Raw genomic sequence first — 18,186 nt, 5'->3', positions numbered from 1 at the left:
AATCAGGATGTATCCAATTTCATCCTCACTCTTTTATAAGTTTAAGCCAGGATAAATTCAGTTTTATTCTTGTTACATTTTTGGTGTTCATTTCACCCATACTAATTTTTACTCGTCCATTAGAACCATGTTTTAAAAATATTTGGACAAATGACACATTTTCCGTAGTATAATTCTATTTTGAGTCATTGCTAAAAATGTCTTCCATTTATCCAGAAAAACAATTAAAAACCTTTTCATCCAAAAAATTGCCCCTTGATCGGTAACCATCAACGGTATCCATGTTTTGAATGTTATATGTGCTGCACGCGCTATCTAGAAAAGAAACATTCAAGTTACTTAATTAATATCCGGCTAGTAATGGTTTACATGTCTTCTACATATGTTCCCTGACACTATTATACACCAACTATCAGAGATCTCTTCTGTTTGCTTAATCATCCAATTCAGATAAAAGATGATATGTCCAAAGAAAATTTCAAAGACAGTACACCATTTTAATTAGTAATTCTATTTTGAGTCATTGCTAAAAATGTCTTCGATATATCGAAAACTATATATATACGGTAGGAACAAATTTCGAAATAGTATGAAGGAAATGAAAATGTTTCCCCCAAAATTACCGTTATTCCTTCATATTGTGATCTTTTATGTGGTGGTATCTATATCATCATTGTCATCATCAGCTGAATTCGTGCAAGGAAAACGTTGCCAATTGAATTGTGGGAACGTTGCCATTCCATACCCATTTGGTATAGGTAAAGAGTGCTCTATGATTGGCACAGAAGGGAATGGTGATGCTCATATCACGTATAATATCATATGTGATCATTCTTATGATCCTCCCAAACCTTTTATTAATGCAACTAATTATCTTGAAATTTTAAGTATATCAGAGACAGAAGTTCGCATCAGAAACTCCTTCACTGAGTTCAATGGTCGCCCCTTCAAGAGTCCTATCGAGCCTGATCATCTTGAATTCAAGAATTCATTTAATAAAAGTGGGCTGAATTATCTCGACTTATCAGATACCCCATTTATGGTATCATATACAGGAAACAAGTTATATGGGGTTGGCTGTGGCTTAGTTGCTCTTTTCATCGCTGATGTCATAGGGCCAAAGGGTGTCGCAAGAAAGGAGTGTCAATCAAGCTGTGAGAGTATCAGCAGAGATGGATCTTGCAGTGGCAGTGGGTGCTGCCAGACAGACGTTCCAAGGGATCTGGAGTCAATTGGTGTGGCTGTGATGGGAACTGGTACCAAGAGCACAAACAATTTTAACAGGTTTGCCATACTGGCTGAGATAGGGCAGTATACATTTGATTCCGAGGATCTTACTCTGGATGCTACACAAATATCTAAAAAATATGACGATAAGGTCATACCGATTGTGCTCGATTGGGGCATAGGATATAAGACTTGTGGAGAAGCAAAAGCTAATTTAACAGCTTATGGGTGCGGGGATAATAGTAGATGTAATGACGAAATCAAAAATGGTGGATACCGTTGCCTTTGCAGCGATGGTTACGAGGGAAATCCTTACCTTATTGATGGATGCAAAGGTATGTATATATATATGAACTAATGTATATTTATTTTAGGCTTCTCTGAAGTGTAGCCCATGCATTTATTAATCATAGTCCAAAAAATTTAAGTTAAAACGAAAAGCTAAAATTATCAAACGAGTCTTAATTGTTTAACTTATAATCATACTTCTTCCCAAAATTAAAATATGAACCGTAATTTTTTTGTTTTGATCAAATCTAAATTATATTTCAATTATAAAAATCACCATATTATAATCATTCTCTCATTATTCTTACAAATCATCCATATTATAAACCTTTATTCTTTACTTTTCCTTAAAAAAAAATCACCAACTTTTCACCTTTTCTATAAAACGATGTTATTTTTCCAAATCATGATTATCAATTGAGGATATATATTCTCACTATTCCTTTAAAACTTCTCCACAACAATATCAATCGAAGAAAGAAATGAAATCAACTAAGGTATTGATTCTTTTCCTAAAATCAATTTTCTAAAACTCCATAACCATTGTTATTCTTTAAGAAGATTTCTAAGATAGATTTTTTTTTCTCAATCATGATTACATAAAACTGGGTATTCTAAGATCATCAATTATATATGCCCACATATTACATAATTAACTTAATTTTATTTTTTTTATTTAGGGATTTGATGGGCTATATATAAAAATCATGTTCAATTTTATGGATTATGTAAATAATCGTTAGAACACGTTTGGTTGAATTAATGACTTATTCTATGTGGGCTATAGTTAATAAAAATATGAACTATATTTAAGAGAAGCCTTATACTATTGATAAGCACCAAAGGCATGTATAGATATTTACGAATTTATATTTATTATATATAAGCGCCCTTTATGAATGTCGATTATACTGATGCTACAACTCATCTTCATAATTAACAGAAGTGATTAAAGTGATTAAGTGCGAGGATCAAAACAACAATCCTTGCAAAGGAATTTGTACAAATACTGTTGGAGGTTACAACTGCTCTTGTCCATTGGGCGGCACCGGGGATGGGAGGAAAGACGGTAGTGGCTGCACTTTTCAGAAAGAAGAAAAAAAAGAGATGCATGAAAAAAAAGAATTTCCTGTATTATTGGTCGTGCTTGGTAATATCCTTACTTATATTGCAAATATTAATAAATTTGTTCCTTCTCTTTTAAGTACAAATACAATATGTAACTTAATTATGTCGATGTAGGTTTTGGATTGGGGATGGTTTTTGTGTCTGTTGTCGGGGTTTTATTATTCTTAAGCATGAGGAAGCGCATGCTAAAAAGACTTAAAGAGAAATTCTTTGAGAAAAATGGGGGATTATTGTTGAGAGAACAGTTATCTTCCCTCGACAGTGGTGTAGAAGCGACAAAACTTTTTACATCTGAAGAATTAGAAATGGCAACTAACAAATATGATGAGAGTCAAGTTCTGGGGCGAGGCGGCCATGGTACAGTTTACAAGGGAACTATGTCAGATAACCGTACAGTCGCCATTAAAAAGTCTAATACAGTTGAGCAAACCCAGATCGAGCAATTCGTAAATGAGGTAATTATTTTATCTCAAATTAATCACCGGAACGTGGTGAAGCTCTTAGGTTGCTGTTTAGAAACAGAAGTTCCCTTGCTTGTTTACGAGTACGTATCATGTGGTACCCTTTACCAACATATCCATTACAAGGGTGCTGCTGATACGTCCCCGTTGACCTGGGAAATTCGTTTGAGGATTGCCTTTGAAACTGCAAGTGCAGTTGCGTATCTGCATTCTGCAGCGTCTCCACCTATCATTCATAGGGACATAAAATCTACCAATATATTACTGGAAGAAAATTACACAGCAAAAGTTTCAGACTTTGGAGCGTCGAGGTTGGTTCCACTAGATCAAACTCATGTAAAAACACTAGTCCAAGGGACCTTAGGGTATTTGGATCCGGATTACTACAACACAAGTCAACTAACGGATAAAAGTGATGTTTATAGTTTTGGTGTAGTTCTTGTTGAACTCTTAACAGGTAAACAACCCATTTGTTTTGAAAGACCAGGAGAACAAGTAAATCTTGCAACATACTTTACTTCACTAGAAGAAGATATCAATGTTCTCGAGCTTATCGATGCTGGAGTTGCAAAAGATGGGAACCTGGAGCAAATCCTTGCTGTGACAGAGTTGGCGAGGAAATGTCTTAAATTAAAGGGTGAAGATAGGCCTAGCATGCAGCAAATAGCCGCAGATCTTCAAGGTTTGATAAGGTTTGAGCCTTCTGGATGGAATCATCAACCAAACCCCAACGTTGGAATGACAAACTTATCACCTGAGCCAGTGGATGTGGATCTGTATAGCGTACCATTTAGTTCCACTGATGGATCTAGCTTGGCGACAAGCATGACAAATATCTCCATGTATATTGGAAGATGATGTCCGTGAGGGAAATGATTCATTTCTAATACTTTCTATAATATTCAGCTTATTGTTTTTGTAAAATGCACTTTATTTATTTGGTCTAGAAACACAAAGCTGTTTGATGCAGCCGCTAGTGCCGGCATGATGATTTGTAATTCTTTGATCCTTGATTCTCATCTTTTCGATGAGTTTTAAATGTTAATACAATTTTCCCTTTGGTCTAAAAAACAAAATATGCCGATAGTGTTGAAAAGTCAAAATTTGAAATGGGCAAGTGCCCAATACTTTAGCTGGTCTATAACATGGAGATACAGTATGAAGTTTCCCAAAAGAAATTTAACTCTCTTGTCTCCGAAATTATGTATCTTTGAATCTCTCTCCTTCATGTAAGCAGCACATCGTTTGTTGGAGTATTTGGTTTTGAACGAAATGCAAGAGTTCTATGTAGTAAGAAAAGTACAGTTGCAGCTGTTCGCAATAAGGCTAAACATATCGGTGTCATTAAACTACAATGGTTAAATTATTGGGTGATGATATCAATGACCGGAGTTCAAAACTGCATGGTACCCTTTACCAATTAAAATTAGTTAGAATTTTTGGAATGTCATGGAAAAATTGGCCTAGAATCTTCATATATATGGAAAACTAGTCAGATTTTTGCAATGGAGCAAGAAGATAAATAAAACGAACCTAATTGGTTATTACATGGTAAAATGAAAATTAGATAGATATTGAATGACAGTAACTTGTTACTGTTATTGTTTAGGGTGGTACATATTTTTTGTGCTTTTTATTTTTTTGATCAATAATTTTTTTTTATCAATTAATATTTGGGCTATGTAACCGTTGGTACCAAGCAAATGACCAATACCTAGATTTGGTACCTAACATTTCAAAAATTAAGGGTTGGTATTTGGACCCGTCATTGACCGTCAGGTCAAGCCGTGGACCAAGCAGTCTGTCACCTTTATAATTAAAATTATCAATAAATATTAATTACATAACGGTGTTAAATCACCGTTAGCAAGTTTTGGTTAAAAACATGTGCGACCATATTTTGATTCCATCTAACGATTACAAAAAGATTAATCAAATGGCTAGAATTAACTTATCAAAACTACAGCCATGCTCCTGCTCCAGTCTTCACCATCATTATCTTCTTCCTCCTCCTCTGCCATATAGGTGCAAGGTTGTTTTTGATAATGCTATCTCTAATCCTAAGAATTTGATTGATTTCATTAGGAAAGATAGTCCACAATACCTGAGAAAAAAACTGTGATGTGTAAAAAATTTGAATACTTCGTCTATTTGGGATATAACTCACCCAGGTTGTGTTCATGAAAGTTTCAATGGAACACAGGGAGTTAACTATATATATTTCGATGCTTCTTTTCATAACAAGGAAAAAAGATTTGCCTATGGGGTTGTCGAGGTGAATAACAGTGGTCATATTGCTGATTTCACAGGTGGAACAGGTTGGTGCTCAAGTGCAGAAGAAGCTGAATCCAGAGCCTGCCGAGAAGCAACAAGATGGGTTCGAAATAGGGGAAATGAAGTGATAATCTTCCTTAACGATAATCAGAATGTGATAGACAGGATTAAGAAGAACAATTTTGCTGTAAATTGGACATCGAAAGCTATCCTTAACCAAGCTTTAGAGTTCAACAAATTTCATGCTTATTCCTCTTTCGTTTATATTCGGAGGTCTTGTAATAGTTTAACGGATAATTTAGCGAAATTCCTTAACAAATATGTGTATGTACATGTTGATTCTAGACAATGGGAAAAATCTAGAACGGAAAAGTGGTCTAGTGTCTTATGTAATGAAAACATTGTAACTTGTTTCTGCTAGTTTCATGAAATTTCCTTTTATCAAAAAAAAAAAGAAAAAAGACAAAGAAAAGCCTGAAGTCCTCCGCAGTATGATATGGGTCGACGTTGGTCCCACGACAAACCGTTACATGAACGCCATGTAGGATTCGGCGACATCTAAAAGCTGGCAAGTAAGAAGTCCTATTGAAACCTGTATTCGTAATAGCAACATCTTCGCATTGTTGCGCAAGAAAAATTCAACTTAATTAGCTGCGTGACCTTTCAAATTAAAACAAATGCCAGTTGATAATTAACCAGTAATGGTATACATGTTTTCAGTATTATGTGCCGCACACTACTATACCAATATGAAAGACAACACACCATTTCAAGTATTGCATCTTCAGGCTGTCGAGCAATAAACATTCAAACTACGGCCATTTGATTAGTAACCAGTAATGGCATACATGTCTTCTATATATGTTCCCGACCCTACTGCATACGGATATACCAATATTGAACACTTTTTTTTTTCCTTTAGAAACAGGATACGACTTTTTTTGCTTGATTAGTAACCAGTAATGACAATATGAAAGACAATTCACTTATGAGTCGTTAACAATTAGTATAATTCGTTCATAGTTAGACGGAAAATGGGTCATTGTCTAATTTTTTTTTTTTAAAACATGGTTCTAATGAACGAGTAAAAACTAGTATGGGTGAAATGGACACCAAAAAAATAGCAAGAATGAAATTAGATTCATCTTGGCTTAAACTTAAAAAAGAGTGAGGATGAAATTGGATGCATCCTGATGTAAATTAAAAATAGAAAAAAAATTTGAAAATGGTTAAAAAGACCAAAATCAACAATTCTTGGATGAAGAAGACATGTAAAATTTGATACTGTTTAAATAGACGAGAATGTAAAAATAGCCAGGATGTAAACAGTTTCATCCTACCCATTTTCAAATACTTTTTCTTATTTTTAATTTACATCAGGATGCATCCAGTTTCATCCTCGCTATTTTTTAAGTTTAAACCAGGATGAATCAATTTTCATTCTCGCTAATTTTTTGTGTCCATTTCACCCACACTAATTTTTACTCGTCCATTTGAACCATGTTTTAAAATTATTTGGACAAATGACCCATTTTAAATTGGTTAATAAGACCAAAATCAACAATTTCTGGGTGAAAAAGACATGTAAAATTTGATACTGTTCAAATGGACGAGAATGTAAAAATGGTCATGATGTAAAACGTTTCATCGTTACCCATTTTCAATATTTTTTTTATTTTTAATTTAAATCAGGATGTATCCAATTTCATCCTCACTCTTTTATAAGTTTAAGCCAGGATAAATTCAGTTTTATTCTTGCTACATTTTTGGTGTTCATTTCACCCATACTAATTTTTACTCGTCCATTAGAACCATGTTTTAAAAATATTTGGACAAATGACACATTTTCCGTAGTATAATTCTATTTTGAGTCATTGCTAAAAATGTCTTCCATTTATCCAGAAAAAATTAAAAACCTTTTCATCCAAAAAATTGCCCCTTGATCGGTAACCATCAACGGTATCCATGTTTTGAATGTTATATGTGCTGCACGCGCTATCTAGAAAAGAAACATTCAAGTTACTTAATTAATATCCGGCTAGTAATGGTTTACATGTCTTCTACATATGTTCCCTGACACTATTATACACCAACTATCAGAGATCTCTTCTGTTTGCTTAATCATCCAATTCAGATAAAAGATGATATGTCCAAAGAAAATTTCAAAGACAGTACACCATTTTAATTAGTAATTCTATTTTGAGTCATTGCTAAAAATGTCTTCGATATATCGAAAACTATATATATACGGTAGGAACAATTTCGAAATAGTATGAAGGAAATGAAAATGTTTCCCCCAAAATTACCGTTATTCCTTCATATTGTGATCTTTTATGTGGTGGTATCTATATCATCATTGTCATCATCAGCTGAATTCGTGCAAGGAAAACGTTGCCAATTGAATTGTGGGAACGTTGCCATTCCATACCCATTTGGTATAGGTAAAGAGTGCTCTATGATTGGCACAGAAGGGAATGGTGATGCTCATATCACGTATAATATCATATGTGATCATTCTTATGATCCTCCCAAACCTTTTATTAATGCAACTAATTATCTTGAAATTTTAAGTATATCAGAGACAGAAGTTCGCATCAGAAACTCCTTCACTGAGTTCAATGGTCGCCCCTTCAAGAGTCCTATCGAGCCTGATCATCTTGAATTGAAGAATTCATTTAATAAAAGTGGGCTGAATTGTCTCGACTTATCAGATACCCCATTTATGGTATCATATACAGGAAACAAGTTATATGGGGTTGGCTGTGGCTTAGTTGCTCTTTTCATCGCTGATGTCATAGGGCCAAAGGGTGTCGCAAGAAAGGAGTGTCAATCAAGCTGTGAGAGTATCAGCAGAGATGGATCTTGCAGTGGTAGTGGGTGCTGCCAGACAGACGTTCCAAGGGATCTGGAGTCAATTGGTGTGGCTGTGATGGGAACTGGTACCAAGAGCACAAACAATTTTAACAGGTTTGCCATACTGGCTGAGATAGGGCAGTATACATTTGATTCCGAGGATCTTACTCTGGATGCTACACAAATATCTAAAAAATATGACGATAAGGTCATACAGATTGTGCTCGATTGGGGCATAGGATATAAGACTTGTGGAGAAGCAAAAGCTAATTTAACAGCTTATGGGTGCGGGGATAATAGTAGATGTAATGACGAAATCAAAAATGGTGGATACCGTTGCCTTTGCAGCGATGGTTACGAGGGAAATCCTTACCTTATTGATGGATGCAAAGGTATGTATATATATATGAACTAATGTATATTTGTTTTAGGCTTCTCTGAAGTGTAGCCCATGCATTTATTAATCATAGTCGGAAAAATTTAAGTTAAAACGAAAAGCTAAAATTATCAAACGAGTCTTAATTGTTTAACTTATAATCATACTTCTTCCCAAAATTAAAATATGAACCGTAATTTTTTTGTTTTGATCAAATCTAAATTATATTTCAATTATAAAAATCACCATATTATAATCATTCTCTCATTATTCTTACAAATCATCCATATTATAAACCTTTATTCTTTACTTTTCCTTCAAAAAAAATCACCAACTTTTCACCTTTTCTATAAAACGATGTTATTTTTCCAAATCATGATTATCAATTGAGGATATATATTCTCACTATTCCTTTAAAACTTCTCCACAATAATATCAATCGAAGAAAGAAATGAAATCAACTAAGGTATTGATTCTTTTCCTAAAATCAATTTTCTAAAACTCCATAACCATTGTTATTCTTTAAGAAGATTTCTAAGATAAATTTTTTTTTTCTCAATCATGATTACATAAAACTGGGTATTCTAAAATCATCAATTATATATGCCCACATATTACATAATTAACTTAATTTTATTTTTTTTATTTAGGGATTTGACGGGCTATATATAAAAATCATGTATAATTTTATGGATTATGTAAATAATCATTAGAACACGTTTGGTTGAATTAATGACCTATTTTATGTGGCTATAGTTAATAAAAACATGGGCTATATTTAAGAGAAGCCTTATATTATTGATAAGCACCAAAGGCATGTATAGATATTTACGAATTTATATTTATTATTTATAAGCGCCCTCTATGAATGTCGATTATACTGATGCTGCAACACATCTTCATAATTAACAGAAGTGATTAAAGTGATTAAGTGTGAGGATCAAAACAACAATCCTTGCGAAGGAATTTGTACAAATACTGTTGGAGGTTACAACTGCTCTTGTCCATTGGGCGGCTCCGGGGATGGGAGGAAAGACGGTAGTGGCTGCACTTTTCAGAAAGAAGAGAAAAAAGAATAAAAACAAATTCCTGTATTAATGGTGGCGCTAGGTAATTTCCTTGCTGATACTACTAATATTCATAAATTTATTGTTTCTTTTTTAAGTGCAAATATAATGTGTAAATTGTTTATGTGGATTTAGGTTTTGTATCGGGGTTTCTTTTTGTATCCCTTCTCGGGTTTTTATTATTCTTAAGCATGAGGAAGCGAATGCTAAGAAAACTTAAAGAGAAATTCTTTGAGAAAAATGGGGGTTATTGTTAAGAGAACAATTATCTTCCCTCGACAGTGGCGTAGATTCGACAAAACTTTTCACGTCTGAAGAATTAGCAATAGCAACCAACAAATACGATGAGAGTCAAGTCCTTGGACGAGGAGGCCATGGTACAGTTTACAAGGGAACTCTGTCAGATGATCGTATAGTCGCCATTAAAAAGTCTAATACAGTTGAGCAAAACCAAATTGAGCAATTCGTAAATGAGGTAATTATTTTAACTCAAATTAATCACCGGAATGTGGTGAAGCTCTTGGGTTGTTGTTTAGAAACTGAAGTTCCCTTACTTGTTTACGAGTATGTATCTTGTGGTACACTTTACCAACATATACATTACAAGGGTGCTGCTGAGATGTCCCCATTGACTTGGGAAATTCGTTTGAGGATCGCCTTTGAAACTGCAAGTGCAATTGCATATCTGCACTCTGCTGCTTCTCCACCTATCATTCATAGGGATGTAAAGTCTTCCAATATATTACTGGAAGAAAATCACACAGCAAAAGTTTCCGACTTTGGAGCGTCAAGGGTGGTTCCGCTAGATCACACTCATGTAAATACACTAGTCCAAGGGACCTTAGGGTATTTGGATCCGGATTACTACAACACAAGTCAATTAACAGATAAAAGTGATGTTTATAGTTTCGGTGTAGTTCTTATAGAACTCTTAACAGGTGAAAAACCAATTTGTTTTGAAAGACCAGAAAAACAAAGAAATCTTGCAACATGCTTCACTTCACTAGTAGAAGATGTCAATGTTCTCGAACTTATCGATGCTCGACTTGCAAAAGATGGGAACCTGGAGCAAATCCTTGCTGTGGCAGAGTTAGCGCGGAAATGTCTTAAATTAAAGAGTGAAGATAGGCCTAGCATGCAACAAATAGCAGCGGATCTTCAATGTTTGATAAGGGTAGAGCCTTCTGGATGGAATCATCAGCTAAACCACAACGTTGGAACAACAAACTTACCATCTGAGCCAGTGAATGTGGATCTGTATAGTGTACCATTTAGTACCAATGATGGATCTAGCTTGGTTACAAGTATGACAAATATGTCAGTGTATATTGCAAGATGATCCGTCTATGTAAAAATCATTTCTACTATTTGGAACGTCAATGGAGGCAAAAAGTTAAAAATTTGTAATGGCTTTTATATATCTTTTTTTTTTTGTCAATCAGAATTTCTTTGGTTTTGACTAGTATCTACTGGAGCTCCGGGATTTGATTGCCAAATAGGTTCTTAAACTGCATAAATATCAGAAGGATGGAGAGGTATATGATTTGAGCTTTCATATGAATGACATTATAGATAGGCAGAGTGGCTGTAACTGTATCGTCTGACTTGTCGATGCATTAATAAGAGCATCTCCAATGGGACATTAAGATTTATCTAATTTTTAACATAAATTCTTCTCCAACGGGAACCTGGAGGTTTAAGGTAAAGCTGATGTATAAGTTAGTTACAAAGACATCCTCTAACTCATCCTCTAATTTTAGAGGTTCTTTATGAGGATGTGAAAAGCCTAGTCAGCAATATCTATGGTATATTTAACTTTAAAATCAAGGGTTTAAAAGGTACCTAACCAATATACATAAATTTATGGTTAGAGATGTTTTTATTTTACCTCCCTAATTTAAGGAGATTTTGATCTCACATCCGTGTAAAAGGACTTGCACATAACACGGAAACGAACTTCTCATTGGAGATGCTCTAAGTATTTCCACCTGAAATCAAGATGTCATGAACTGAAATTTCTCTATTTGTTTTCTTAATTTTCCAAGGATTATTTGTAATTTCGTGTATCTAATCTAACATTTTGTCCAGATTAAAGTTCAGTACCTAGGATTGATGTTCACCAATGTTGATTATGATTGGTGCAACAAGCACAATAAAAGTTTACTAGAGGCATTAGCACCACAATGAGTTTAGGCTGGCGCTACCACTCTATTGTACACTTCCTAATAACGTGATTGATGCAGATTCTAAATCATCTTCTGCAATCATATACCTATCAAAAGTAAATGACTGCTCATACCATAAACAAAACCCATTTGTAATAGTTGTCGTCAAATGAATCTGGAGTTTTGATGTCTAGTGGTGCTAAATTGTTGTCTCCTGAAGCTGAAGTCCTCGACAAAAGAATATTGGTCGACGTTGGTCCCATGACAAACGGTTACATGAACGCAACGTAGGATTCAGGAACTACTAAAAGCTCGTAAGAAGTCCTCTTGAAACTTGTTTTCGTACAAGCAGCATCTCCGCGTTGTTGCGCAAGAAAAATTCAACTTTACATAGGTGACCTTTCCAACAAATGCCACTTGATAAGTAACCATTAATGGTATACATGTCTTCAATATTATGTGCGGAACGGTACTACTGTACCAATATGAAAGACAATACACCATTTCAAGTATCGCATCTTCGGGCTGTCAAGCAATAAACATTTGATTAGTAACCAGTAATGGCATACATGTCGTCTACATATATGTTCCCGATACTGCTATATACGGATATACCAATATTAAAGACTTTTTTTTCTTGAAAAAGAGGACATGTACAAAGACAATATCAAAGACAGTTCACTAATGAGTCATTTCACACAATCAGTATAATTCTATTCTGGGTCATTGCTAAAAATGTCAAGGCTTCTAATGGGGTACCAATTTGCTTGGGGGTGTACCAACCCCAAGGCAAATATGGTTTTGTCTTATTTGTATTTTGGTACACCTCCAAATAAACCGGTCCCCCTATTAGCAACCTTGAAAAATATCCTTATCGAGAAAAACGATCAGTAACCTTATCTTCCAAAACAATTGCCCCTTGCCCCTTGATTAATTAACCAGTAATGGTATCCATGTCTTCAATATTATGTGCCGCACAGGACAAAATCAATATGAAACACAATACACCATTTCAAGACCTATATAAGTCGCGTCTCAATGCGCTATTGAGCAAAGAAACATTCAAATTACTTAATCTTTCAATGGAAACAGTACTGCCACTTGATAAATATCCGGTCAGTAATGGTTTACATGTCTTCTACATATGTTCCCGACACTAGTATATGCCAATATCAAAGACTTCTTCTCGTTTACTTAATCCTGCATATTAAGAAAAATGAGTATATTTTCAAAAGACAATACACCATTATAATTTTGTAATTTTTTTGAGTCATTGTTAAAAAATGTCTTTAATATATATACGGTAGGAATAAATTTTGAATGGTAAAATGGAAACGAAAATGTTTCCCCCACAACTACCGTTATTCCTTCATATTGTGATCTTTTATGTGGTGGTATCTATATCATCATTTTCATCATCAGCTGAATTCATGCAAGCAAAACCCGGTTGCCAATCGAAATGTGGGAACGTTACCATTCCATACCCATTTGGTATAGGTAAAGAGTGCTCCATGATTGGTACAGAATTGAATGGTGATGCTCATATCACATATAGTATCATATGCGATCATTCTTATGATCCTCCTAAACCTTTTATAAATGCAACTAATTATTTTGAAATTTTAAGTATATCAGATAAAGAAGTTCGCATCAGAAACTCCTTCATTGAGTTCAATGGTCGCACCTTCAAGAGTCCTATCGAGCCTGATCATCTTGAATTGAAGAATTCATTTAATAAAAGTGGGCTGAATTATCTCGACTTATCAGATACCCCATTTATGGTATCATATACAGGAAACAAGTTATATGGGGTTGGCTGTGGCTTAGTTGCTCTTTTCACCGCTGATGTCATAGGGCCAAAGGGTGTCGCAAGAAAGGAGTGTCAATCAAGCTGTGAGAGTATCAGCAGAGATGGATCTTGCAGTGGCAGTGGGTGCTGCCAGACAGACGTTCCAAGGGATCTGGAGTCAATTGGTGTGGCTGTGATGGGAACTGGTACCAAGAGCACAAACAATTTTAACAGGTTTGCCATACTGGCTGAGACAGGAAAGTATGCATTTGATTCCGAGGATCTTACTCTAGACGCCACACAAATATCTAAAAAATATGAGGATAAGGTCATACCGGTGGTGCTCGATTGGGCCATAGGATACAAGACTTGTGGAGAAGCAAAAGCTAATTTAACAACTTATGTATGCCAGCAGGCTAATAGTAAGTGTACTGACGAAGTAAAAAATGGTGGACACCGTTGCATTTGCAATGATGGTTACGAGGGAAATCCTTACCTCAGTCCTGGATGCAAAGGTATATATGTGTCTAATGTTTTTATAATTTCTTTTCTGTGTTTACATTAATATAAGCCATTTGTGAATTTCGATTATACTGATATTGCAAACGTCTTGATAATTAACAGAAGTGAATAACTGTGAGGATAAAAACAGCAATCCTTGCGTAGAAATTTGTACAAAAACAATTGAAGGTTACAACTGTTCTTGTCCAATCGGCACCACAGGGGATGGCATGAAAGCCGGCAGTGGCTGCACTTTTCAGAAAGAAGAAAAAAAAGAGATGCATGAAAAAAAAGAATTTCCTGTATTATTGGTCGTGCTTGGTAATATCCTTACTTATATTGCAAATATTAATAAATTTGTTCCTTCTCTTTTAAGTACAAATACAATATGTAACTTAATTATGTCGATGTAGGTTTTGGATTGGGGATGGTTTTTGTGTCTGTTGTCGGGGTTTTATTATTCTTAAGCATGAGGAAGCGCATGCTAAAGAGACTTAAAGAGAAGTTCTTTGAGAAAAATGGGGGATTATTGTTGAGAGAACAGTTATCTTCCCTCGACAGTGGTGTAGAAGCGACAAAACTTTTTACATCTGAAGAATTAGACATGGCAACTAACAAATATGATGAGAGTCAAGTTCTGGGGCGAGGCGGCCATGGTACAGTTTACAAGGGAACTATGTCAGATAACCGTACAGTCGCCATTAAAAAGTCTAATACAGTTGAGCAAACCCAGATCGAGCAATTCGTAAATGAGGTAATTATTTTATCTCAAATTAATCACCGGAACGTGGTGAAGCTCTTAGGTTGCTGTTTAGAAACAGAAGTTCCCTTGCTTGTTTACGAGTACGTATCATGTGGTACCCTTTACCAACATATCCATTACAAGGGTGCTGCTGATACGTCCCCGTTGACCTGGGAAATTCGTTTGAGGATTGCCTTTGAAACTGCAAGTGCAGTTGCGTATCTGCATTCTGCAGCGTCTCCACCTATCATTCATAGGGATATAAAATCTACCAATATATTACTGGAAGAAAATTACACAGCAAAAGTTTCAGACTTTGGAGCGTCGAGGTTGGTTCCACTAGATCAAACTCATGTAAAAACACTAGTCCAAGGGACCTTAGGGTATTTGGATCCGGATTACTACAACACAAGTCAACTAACGGATAAAAGTGATGTTTATAGTTTTGGTGTAGTTCTTGTTGAACTCTTAACAGGTAAACAACCCATTTGTTTTGAAAGACCAGGAGAACAAGTAAATCTTGCAACATACTTTACTTCACTAGAAGAAGATATCAATGTTCTCGAGCTTATCGATGCTGGAGTTGCAAAAGATGGGAACCTGGAGCAAATCCTTGCTGTGACAGAGTTGGCGAGGAAATGTCTTAAATTAAAGGGTGAAGATAGGCCTAGCATGCAGCAAATAGCCGCAGATCTTCAAGGTTTGATAAGGTTTGAGCCTTCTGGATGGAATCATCAACCAAACCCCAACGTTGGAATGACAAACTTACCACCTGAGCCAGTGGATGTGGATCTGTATAGCGTACCATTTAGTTCCACTGATGGATCTAGCTTGGCGACAAGCATGACAAATATCTCCATGTATATTGGAAGATGATGTGCGTGAGGGAAATGATTCATTTCTAATACTTTCTATAATATTCAGCTTATTGTTTTTGTAAAATGCACTTTATTTATTTGGTCTAGAAACACAAAGCTGTTTGATGCAGCCGCTAGTGCCGGCTGATGATTTGTAATTCTTTGATCCTTGATTCTTATCTTTTCGATGAGTTTTAAATGTTAATACAATTTGCCCTTTGGTCTAAAAAACAAAATATGCCGATAGTGTTGAAAAGTCAAAATTTGAAATGGGCAAGTGCCCAATACTTTAGCTGGTCTTATAACATGGAGATACAGTATGAAGTTTCCCAAAAGAAATTTAACCCTCTGTCTCCGAAATTATGTATCTTTGAATCTATCTCCTTCATGTAAGCAGCACATCGTTTGTTGGAGTATTTGGTTTTGAACGAAATGCAAGAGTTATATGTAGTAAGAAAAGTACAGTTGCAGCTGTTCGCAATAAGGCTAAACATATCGGTATCATTATACTACAATGTTAAATCATTGGGTGATGATATCAATGACCGGAGTTCAAAACTGCATGGTACCCTTTACCAATTAAAATTAGTTAGAATTTTTGGAATGTTATGGAAAAATTGGGCTAGAATCTTCATATATATGGAAAACTAGTCAGATTTTTGCAATGGAGCAAGAAGATAAATAAAACGGACCTAATTGGTTATTACATGGTAAAACGAAAATTAGATAGATATCGAATGACAGTAACTTGTTACTGTTATTGTTTAGGGTGGTACACATTTTTTGTGCTTTTTCTTTTTTTGATCAATAATTTTTTTTTATCAATTAATATTTGGGCTATGTAACCGTTGGTCCCCAGCAAATGATCAATACCTAGATTTGGTACCTAACATTTTAGAAATTAAGAGTTGGTACTTTGACCCGTCATTGACCGTCAGGTCAAGTCATGGGCCAAGCAGTCTGTCACCTTTAAAATTAAAATTATCGATAAATATTAATTACATAACGGTGTTAAATCACCGTTAGCAAGTTGTGGTTAAAAGCATGTGCGACCATATTTTAATTCCATCTAACGATTACAAAAAGATTAATCAAATGGCTAGAATTAACTTATCAAACGGTGGCTGCTGCTCCAGTCTTCACCATCATTATCTTTTTCCTCCTCCTCTGCCATTAAAAATTTTGCTTCATTAGTAGGCAACATTCCGTTGTATCAATCGCATGCAAAATTCCCTTTAGCTTCCCATGATTATTGTTTAGATTCTTATTCATACTCACCTACTTTTTTGTGCTTTCAGCTCCAGGTATAGCCTTGACTTGCAGGTAATGCACGGTAATTTTGTTTTAAGCCAGCATCCAAGATATTGAAGTGATCACTGCCCAAGCGTCATACAATCTGAACTGGTCCAAGTATTGTCTAGGGAGATCTATGTGTTCGAAATTATCAACAAGACAACGACCTTGGATGAAATTTGATGATTAGAAATGGGTTATAACATGATCTTTCAATGTCTAGGACTCAAATTACATCAAACGGGTTATGAATGGATTGGGGTAAGCAGCTGTTTATGCTGAGAGAGAATTGGTTGAAAATAAAGTTCAATAGGAACTTTTAACGAACAGGTTGTAGGCGAAGATTTCTGATGGAGATTGTAGCTTTATTTGGTATAATAATTGTCTCTTTTTATAGCTTAATGTTCCTGAAATTTCTTCTCAGTAGAAACCTCACCAAAATCCTGTTTAGAATTCCATTTTACGGCAAACCCGACTTCTCTGCTCATACACCTAAAAACTCATTGATCATAGTGATTCTTAGTTACACAGAAAGAATCAAAGAATTAATTGAAATGAATGTTCATCATTGAAGACATGCAGAGATTAAAAACAATTACATAAAAGAAAAGTTTATGTTTCTATTACACAGTTAATGCTTCTCACACACTCAGGGATTATATCTGAAAATGATTGCTATCCTACACAGACAGGCTGTCACTCCTGCTAACATACACAGGACAAATAAGGAGGTGACATCTCATACAGAACAATCCAACCAATGAGAGAAAGACAGCCCAACAATGGACAGTTGAAGTAGTGATTCTGTTATTAGCCCCCCTCAAGCTGAGAAGAGCTGTCTTTGGCAGAACTTTCATCTTGTCTTTCAACGAAGCAAATCTAGGACCTGACAAACCCTTAATGAAGATATCAGCAGCCTGATCAATAGTGCAGATATAAGAGATGGAAAGATCCTTGGACTGCACCAGTTCTCTGATAAAGTTGTAATCAATGGCCAAATGCTTCATCCTAGAGTGAAATACATCATTTGAAGAGTATGAAATAACACTGAGATTTTCAAATAGCATAGATGGAACAAATGGAAGAAAATGTGGAGATCTCTGAGAAGTTTGCAGATCCATAATACTTCGGCTATAGAATTTGCTAAACTCCTAAACTCAGCTTC

General features: G+C 35.3%; 3 protein-coding genes across 3 annotated transcripts; all 3 read left to right on the top strand.

Moving 5' to 3' along the window:
• The first annotated feature begins 604 nt into the window (after positions 1-604).
• LOC113360217 (wall-associated receptor kinase 5-like) lies at positions 605-5,506 on the top strand. The gene is made up of 5 exons (XM_026603750.1): positions 605-1,562; positions 2,459-2,665; positions 2,758-3,946; positions 4,342-4,474; positions 5,414-5,506. The coding sequence occupies exons 1-5, from the start codon at positions 605-607 to the stop codon at positions 5,504-5,506; spliced, it is 2,580 nt and encodes an 859-aa protein (XP_026459535.1).
• Positions 5,507-7,665: 2,159 nt separating this feature from the next.
• On the top strand, positions 7,666-11,013 carry LOC113360215 (wall-associated receptor kinase 5-like). The gene is made up of 3 exons (XM_026603749.1): positions 7,666-8,623; positions 9,810-9,846; positions 9,957-11,013. Exons 1-3 carry the CDS (start codon positions 7,666-7,668, stop codon positions 11,011-11,013), a joined length of 2,052 nt encoding a protein of 683 aa, XP_026459534.1.
• A 2,154-nt stretch (positions 11,014-13,167) lies between these two features.
• LOC113360214 (wall-associated receptor kinase 1-like) lies at positions 13,168-15,747 on the top strand. The gene is made up of 3 exons (XM_026603748.1): positions 13,168-14,143; positions 14,253-14,450; positions 14,543-15,747. The coding sequence occupies exons 1-3, from the start codon at positions 13,168-13,170 to the stop codon at positions 15,745-15,747; spliced, it is 2,379 nt and encodes a 792-aa protein (XP_026459533.1).
• The last annotated feature ends 2,439 nt before the right edge of the window (positions 15,748-18,186 follow it).

Source organism: Papaver somniferum, chromosome 3, assembly GCF_003573695.1.
Source record: "Papaver somniferum cultivar HN1 chromosome 3, ASM357369v1, whole genome shotgun sequence".
NCBI classification, from domain to species: Eukaryota; Viridiplantae; Streptophyta; class Magnoliopsida; order Ranunculales; family Papaveraceae; genus Papaver; species Papaver somniferum.
Note: the sequence above shows the minus strand (reverse complement) of the source record. Positions and strands in the feature narration are given on the sequence as shown.